This window comes from Lampetra planeri, unplaced genomic scaffold, assembly GCF_965212315.1.
Source record: "Lampetra planeri unplaced genomic scaffold, kcLamPlan1.2.h2 scaffold_1266, whole genome shotgun sequence".
NCBI lineage: Eukaryota > Metazoa > Chordata > Hyperoartia > Petromyzontiformes > Petromyzontidae > Lampetra > Lampetra planeri.
Genome location: NW_027613982.1, coordinates 863 through 9,164, shown reverse-complemented (window position 1 = coordinate 9,164; position 8,302 = coordinate 863). Strand labels below are relative to the sequence as shown.

General features: G+C 48.3%; 1 protein-coding gene across 1 annotated transcript; it reads left to right on the top strand.

Moving 5' to 3' along the window:
* The first annotated feature begins 1,273 nt into the window (after positions 1 to 1,273).
* LOC144739035 (homeobox protein Nkx-2.4-like) lies at positions 1,274 to 2,853 on the top strand. Its single transcript, XM_078622035.1, is given in 3 exon segments — positions 1,274 to 1,585; positions 1,587 to 1,686; positions 2,234 to 2,853. Coding segments are annotated over 3 exon segments (1,032 nt in total).
* The last annotated feature ends 5,449 nt before the right edge of the window (positions 2,854 to 8,302 follow it).

Below are 8,302 nucleotides of genomic sequence, written 5' to 3'. Positions count from 1 at the left end.
AAACAACACTACACAACACTACTGCTACTATTACTACATTTCCTGTTTAGAAAAGGGGAAAAAAGATATAAATATCAAACAAAATCAAATATTTAGATATGTCACAATTCACAAATGTAAAAAGCTCTTTAACTACCAAGGAATTAATAAAGTCATCAAGTCTGATCTTATCTAAAACTTTTTGTTGTGGCTAATGAATAAAAACATTAATCAGAGTGATTATTTGTTCATAATATAATAAGATATAATAGAATGTAAACTGAACGTGACGGAGACTGTCACATTGGGAGGAAATAAAGGCCGTTAAATCTTCAAACGTCACTTTCCTGTGAAATAAAACTTTTAGAGATAAAAACAAGATTACAGATAAAATTCATTCCCCATCCGATCTCTGTCACGACATCCGGTCCCTGCAGGACCACATCACATCTCCTCAGCCGGGACCAGCTCTTACCGGAGGCGGCAGCAGCTCCGGTCCCGGTCCTCCGGAGCTCCGGTCCAAGCAGCTGATCTGGTGACCGGGGAGCAGCAGCGGCGGCGGCTTGTTTTAACCGGGAACACTTCCGGGTGAGGAGCCGGTGACGCAGCAGGTCAGTAGGTGATTGGCTGATCAGAGCTCGCGCCGAGTGGAAGAGAACAGGTGAACGGAATTATTATTATTATTGTTATTGAAACTAATAAATTCGGAACCCTCCTGGAACAAAAGATTTCATTTTTGATGAATGAAATTATCAAACAAACTTTTCTAAAATCAACTTTGAATCGACAAAAAAAAAATAGTTGAGAGAAAATTAGTTTCAAATTTAGATGAAGGAATATATCAAAATGGGATGAATTATTTACATCCATAAATAACCAAAACAAAATATCAAACAAAACAACAATGTCATACAGTTCATGCAGAAATGCAATTTTAATATGAACTGCTCTTTGTCTCATTGATCAATAAGTAAAGCTGATTGATCGTTCCGCTGATCTCTGATCAGCTGATGTGTCCAATCGAGGAGTCTCGAGACAGAACCTCAAACTCAGTCACAGAGGTCAAAGGTCAGAATGGCTCCAGGACTTCCCCAGAACTTCTCCAGGCCCGGAAAGACACACACACACACACACACACACACACACACACACACACACACACATATACACCCCTTGTGGCGTCTGTTGGCTGCCCAGTCGAAGCCCCGCCCTCCCCGGTGTGTCGGTCGGTGATAAGTGTCCCGGTGTCTCGTGCAGCCGGTCAGCCGGAGGGAGGGCGGGGGGCCGCCGCATCATGTCCTTCAGCCCCAAACACTCCACGCGCTTCTCGGTCACCGACATCCTGAGCCCGATGGACGACAGCTACAGGAGGTTCGGGGCCGCGGAGCCGGCAGCGGGGGGCCTCGGGGCCCCGCTGTGCGCTTACAGGCAGCAGCCGCAGGCCGGTACACAGCCGCCGCCGCACCTGCACCACCTCCACCACCACCTGACTTCCTCCTCATCCTCATCCTCCTCCACCGGGGGCCCCGGGGGCCCCTACGTGTCCCACGGGGTGCCGCAGTTCTCCGGTGCTGTCGGGGGGTTCTGCAGCGGAACCATTGGGGACTGTGGGAGAGTTTCCGTCCTACCAGGACCCGGTGAGAGGCGGCGGGGCGGCGGCGGCAGCGGCGGCCTGGTACGGGGGCCCGGAGCCCCGGTACCCGAGCAGTGAGAACCGTCCTCATCTATCTTTTCTCTCATTTTTATTCATCTTTTTTTTTGTCTTTTCTTTATTTCAGAGTCACAAAATATTTCATTTTTCACCTAAAACATTTGATTCCAGCTGAGGTTTGTGCTTATAACTAGTGATTCTAACTTTGAACTCCGAAAGCTTCTAGAACACTTTGGATCAAATGACAAATATTCGTAAGAATTGTGTTTTCTTATCGTGGAGCGTTTTTGTTCAATTAACTTTAACCTGTTAAAACAAATTTGATATTAAATTCGTTTCATTTTAATCAGGAAATATTTTTTGTTTCCAATAGTTTAATTTCTATTTTTTAAAATTCTATTAATTCTTTTTTTCTTTTCCTTTCTGTTCCTTTTCTTCTCTCCTTTTTCTTTTTTATCCTTGTTTTTTGTTGTCTTTTTCTGTTCTTTTCTTTTTGTTCGTTTCTTCTTTCTTTCTTTCTTTGTTATTTATCCTTCTCTCTTCTCTCTTTTATTTTTCTTCTTTTCCTTCTTTCTTTCTCTCTGTGACTCATCTCCCCCTCAGTCTCCAGGTTCGTGGGCCCCCCCGCCGGGGTGGTGGGGGGTCTGTCCGGGATGGAGTCCGGTTCTCGGTCCCTGGTGTCGCTGCACGCGGCCCCGCGACGGAAGCGGCGGGTTCTATTTTCTCAGGCGCAGGTGTTGGAGCTCGAGCGCCGTTTCACGCAGCAGCGGTATCTGTCCGCGCCGGAGCGCGAGCACCTGGCGGGACTGATCCACCTGAGCCCGAACCAGGTGAAGATCTGGTTCCAGAACCACCGTTACAAGCTCAAGCGCCAGGTCAAAGACCGGACGGCGCAGGACGGAGGCGGTGGAGGGAACGGAAACACCAGCACGTGCGCCGTCTCACGCCGCGCCTCCTCTGCGTCCCCGGTTCTCTCCAAACACAAGACGAACCGGGGCGACTCTAACCAGCCTGGGAACCGGCCGAGCGCCGGGCCCGTTACCTCCCCGCAGCTGCACGAGCTGGACGGTTTGTCCCAGAGTCCTCCGCTTGGACTGCACGCGCACATGAACGTGGCGCAGACTGATGCAGCGCTGATGGAGTGCACGAGCGGCCTGATCGGGTCCAACCTGCTGTACGGTGAGGACCTGGTAGGACTTGGAGGGACCTTAAAGATCCAATAGGACCATTCAGACCTGGTAGCACCGGGAAAACTGCAAGTACCACGTGGGACTGGATAGGACTAGGATCTGGGATGACTTAGGAGACCTGGGAGGGGAGAACCAGGAGGATCTAGGGGACCTGGTTGGACCTGGAAAGAACTGGTTCAGGATGGGATGGGGGGGGGGGGGGTTGAGCCCGGGTGCTAGGAGAACCGGTTCCAGGTCCTTGTTCTGGTCAATGAACTGGGGGTTTCAGTCTCATTCCTCCTTTTAAAGGTGAATCCCATGTGTTTTAAGCTGCTGATTCAAAACTAAATTATTTCAGGTTTGTCTGAAACCAGAACTAAGAGTATGTGAGAGAGAGAAACCGGCACACATGAAATCATTTGTTAGTTTGTTTTAAATTTGTTCCCAGACTGAATAAATGATATTTTTCATTTGGACATTTTGGGTTTTTTTTTGTTTTCTTATGTAGAATATTTGATGGAAAATTGCTGTTTTGGTTTCTATAACACAGGAAGTGGGGGAAAGTGATCTTTGTTCAAATGTCAAGTGACAGTGAAGATTGAGCAGAAGGATAAACAGAACAGACTTTCTGTGAAACAAACTTGATCACCTTTGTTTTATTTGACATGTTCTGTCTAAAACGTAACATTTTGGAGACACGTCTCTCAAAAATACAAACTTGTCTGACTCACTTGGATTTTACAAGTTCTTTACAACTGTCAAGTTAAAAATCATCAGTTACAGTTTTTAGGTAGAAGGAGGGGGGGGAAAAAAGTTGTACAAGACGACGATAAAAAAGGTTTATTTCCACGTGTACCTCCTGGACACAGGAGGGGGGGCGTACCCTCGGCCGGAGCTGTAGCCCTGTAAAACACCAAAGAACCATGAATAAACCCTTCATTAGAAAATCTGTGGCAAATGGTTTCTCTCCTAAATAAATAATAATAATAATAATAAATATAGCTATCAAACATTTTACAAAATAAAAACCAAACGCGATGAACGAATACAGTGAATAAAGGAAAAGAAGTGCTACTGAAAATTGTTTAACACCTGATGTGGTGAAAAATTAAATCAACTAAGACATTAATAGAAATTAGAATCTACGTTTTATTTGGGTGAATTGACCCTTTGAAGGTTCAACATTTCAAAGGAGCTTTGACTCTGTACTAATCCATATGTACAGGTGTCTTCTGACCAATCAGACATCTCACAGTTCCTAAAGAAACTAATCGTTCAGCTGATCGATTGGACGTGTCACCTGGTGTCCGTGTCCGTCCCGCCGATCTTGCCACTGGTCTCGGCGCTGGTTGAAGCGCTGCTGGTAGCTCCCTGGCCCCGGCTGCGCCTGCCCGCGGCTCATGTTGTGCTGGTACGCCGACGGCTGCACCTGCATGGCGCGGTCCCAGCCGTGACCCCCCCTCTGGGCCGGCGGCCTGCGACACAAAAAGTTCATCATGTCGCAAAGTTATCCACTTCCTGTTCAACCAACCAATGAGAAAAGATGCAACAGGTGTTCTGTGGCGACGTCACCACGATGACAAAGGTTCATTGGAAAAACAATCCAAAAAAATAATTTAACAGAATAGTTTACTAAATGATCTCATGATGATGATATTAAAAAGATCAGACTGTGGTCAGAGGAGGAACTTCCTGTCTGTGTTGGCATGGCAACCTCGGACGGACATGAAGCGGCCGCACTGTGTCCGAGGGACTGAGGCAGACGCATCCCTCATTACTGAACCATGTCACACACCACACATCCCCACCCAGAGGATTCACTCCGTCGCGTTCCGAGTCGTTAAAGAAACAGTTTTCAATGGCTGCTAATAACCGCCGACCCCCGGTGACCCCGGCCACAATGGGCCTGAAAAGTTGAGCCGGAGAAGTTGATGAGGCTCCGGAATCAAACACCCGGCGGCAGAGGCTCCAACAGCATTAGTGACACCTCATTACGCTGCGCAAACGTCCTCCAGAGAAATTTGTTTTAAAGTAGCGAGGGAGAAACTTAATTTAGCAGTGAACACACACACAAAGACAGTGTGTGTGTGTGTGTGTGTGTGTGTGAGACATACAATCCGCACATAGTCGGCCCTGAGACATTTCATTCACCAATTTGAATTTCCTGAATTTTGTCTAAATCTGGGCGACTGGACCAGTGACACTCACCTGGGAAACGGTGGCTGGTGGCGGTAGGACGGCGGCGGCGCCCCACCCCTCAAACTGTTCTGTCTGGAATCTACGGAGGACAAAAGACGATGTGAGAGGTTCTGCGACAGGAAACTGTACGTTAACCAGATTTCACCTGCACTGGTTCTGGTTTGACACAGAAACAAAACGATTTTATGTCCTCAGCAACACAACGTGCGCACGCGCACGCACGCACACACCAAAGTGGCACATTAGCATTTGTGGCGCAGCAGATAAAATCGGCATTCAGCCGGCAGCTTTGTGAACCTCTCAAGTGCTCTGGGTCCCTCGCTCTTCACAAAGCTACACTTAAAAAAAAAAATCTTCAAGATTCATTGTTGCCACGGCGATGACCAGCTGCGAGCTGTGTGTTTACGCGTGTGCTGAATGAGAGGCCGAGCTCGGGGGGTGAGGGGGTGTCGTTTAAAAAAAAAAAAAAAAAACACCTGGAGAATCCAAACCGATCAGAGCAGCTCGTCGTTCAGCAGCGCAACAGCCAATGATGCTAGCATAGTTTGGAATACCGTAATTACACAACTATTTGTGCAATCAAAAAACGGCTTCTGAAAGTTGACAACAGCCATGTTGCTGTCATTACTGTAATCCCATTTGCTCTGTTGCCAGAAGCCAGTGAGTCATTACCGTAATGACAGCAACTGGACGGTGAAGTGCAACTTCAGGAATCAATAGACGTTTTCTCCTTCGAGCTCCTTCTTCACACCAGGCAGAGGAACCGAGTGACATATCTCAGGTCTCAGGAACCGTTTTCTGATAAAAAATAGTTGTGTAAATACGGTACTCCAGTGTAACTCTAGAGGCAGTGGTCGCACTGGTGTTAAAGGGATAAATCCCCCAAAAAAGTGAATGAAACAAGTTGAAAATGGGAAAGTAAAATGAAAAGACTTAGAAATATTTGACGTGAAATTTTTCCCGCAGGCAGAGCAGCAACACTGACGGCCAGAGACTGCGTCCTTGCTGGGGGGTGCGGGGGGTGTGTGTGTGTGTGGGGGGGGGGGGGTCAAGGAGGAAATAGGGCAGTGTTGTGATTAAAAAGTGGCGGCAATCAGCAGCGGGCCGGCGTCCAGCTCCCGGTGGACCACCCAGCCGGGCTGCAATTACAACTCCCACCGCTTCGTCCGCCCGCCGCCAGCGCCGGCTCAAAGGACACAATCACAAGTGGACACCTGTCAGTCTGCTTAATGAGCAATGATCCAACGCCAATGGAGGCTTCAGTCCACCGCGCACAAAGACTCACAAAGAGACACGTTGGAAATCCTTAAGACACGCTGACGGGCGGGATTACGACCATGCATCAGTACAGAGACAAGACTCACACACTCATAAAACAATCAAACGTCAGTGTGATATTTTCTGAAATTTTTAAGTCCAGTTCAGACCAAAGATTCCAGGAGCAACACGTCCAGCTATGTTCATCCACCTCCAATGGAACATTCCAGCAACAGTCCAGTTCACACGGAGGCGCCGAACAGCGACCTCATGTAAACCACTGTCGTTTCCATGTCAACAGGTAAACAACGCTGTGTAAAGTGAAACAGAACAACAAACCCACCGGACACCTCAACCCTTTCAGTGAATTTCCCACTCTGGTGTTTGTAGTTTTGTTAGCATAGCATTTCAAGCTAATGCTATGAAGACATTTATCAGCACGTAGTTCTCGTCCTCCGCTAGCATATTTGTTAGCATGTCTGTGACACGACCCATGGGTACCTGTCACCAGCTCGCAGCTGATTGGTCAGAACGTTAGCGACAGTCTGCAGTGTTAACAGTGACTGTCGTAGTAGAATCCTCTGGAACTTTGATCACGGATCTGTGTCAGTGTCAAACCGTCATTTACACCCCGTTTGGTCATTTTGACATCAAATGAACGATTTCTACTTTCAGGACCAAAAGCAAACGAACATTTGGAACAAAGGCGGTGAAGTTGGAATGAAACAAACTTTGTTCAAGTTGATAAAACTGCTAACGACCGTTGAAAGGACATTTTCAGAGGAAAGTTTTGTTTAGTTGAAGAAATGCTTTCAAAGCAGTGAGGAGACACACACACACACACACACACACACACACACACACACACACACACACACACACACACACACACACACACACACACACACACACACACACACACACACACACACACACACACACACACACACACACACGACTCACTATTGTCAGTGCGAGCCGCCATTGTGCCGGCGTCTTTATCCTGCAGAGGCTCATCAGCTTGTGGATCAAACCGTTCCTCCGCTGCCCCGGTTAAAACCCGGTGTCACTGCAGTAATGGCCACCAGCAGCGTCTCCCCGGCTGATTATTAAATACCAGCTGGTGATGCTGCGGCACACAAAGCCCCCCCCGCCGCTCTGGAAGGCGGCGTGTTGACACACCACCACAGGAGGCGCCCGTCCCGTCAAAGAGGGAAGTTAACTTTGGTTACAAGCCTCTTCAGGGCGTCACAGCCGCAATCAGACGGGATCACCGGGGGGCCACGGGTACACTCCACAGTGTCATTACCCCCCCACTCACACACCCCACACACTCTAATCAGCCCCCCCCCCCCGGCCACACACACACACACACACACACACACACACACACACACACACACACACACACACACACACACACACACACACACACACACACACACACACACACACACACACACACACGTCACAAAAGCCCAGGGGAGCAAAGCCTGTGATGATTACTGGCCAAGCCGAGGATTGTCAGTGAGAGAGTGTGATGTGGGCAATAGAGATGTTGGCGCAGATCGACAACCACACACAACTGCAAGCACACACCAGCACACATGCAACAACCGCATGCACACAGGCTGAATTCCACCTGCTGAAATCTCATATAACACTTGAATTAATGACTCTGATATAATAAAGCGCGCCTGTGCTTTAACATCTAGAAGAATTCCTGTTTAATACCCCCCACACAAAAAAAAACACCCCACAGCTCTAATTCTCTGGTTTAACACCAGGAACGAGTGGTGGGGGCCGGTGGGGGGCGCAATTCACCACAGCCGCAAACCCCCATTTGCATCAAGTGGCACCAGAATAGCCGGGAGCTAATTGGCGCGTCGCAGGCACACGGAGGACGTCGTTATAGAAACCATCGTCACGTGACATCATCAGTCACTTGTCTGATGAACAAAAAGCGTCTTACTCACAGACATCTACGTTCACGTGCAGGCGATGAGCGGGTCGCATCACTTTGTATTTACAGGTGTAGATGTGTGTG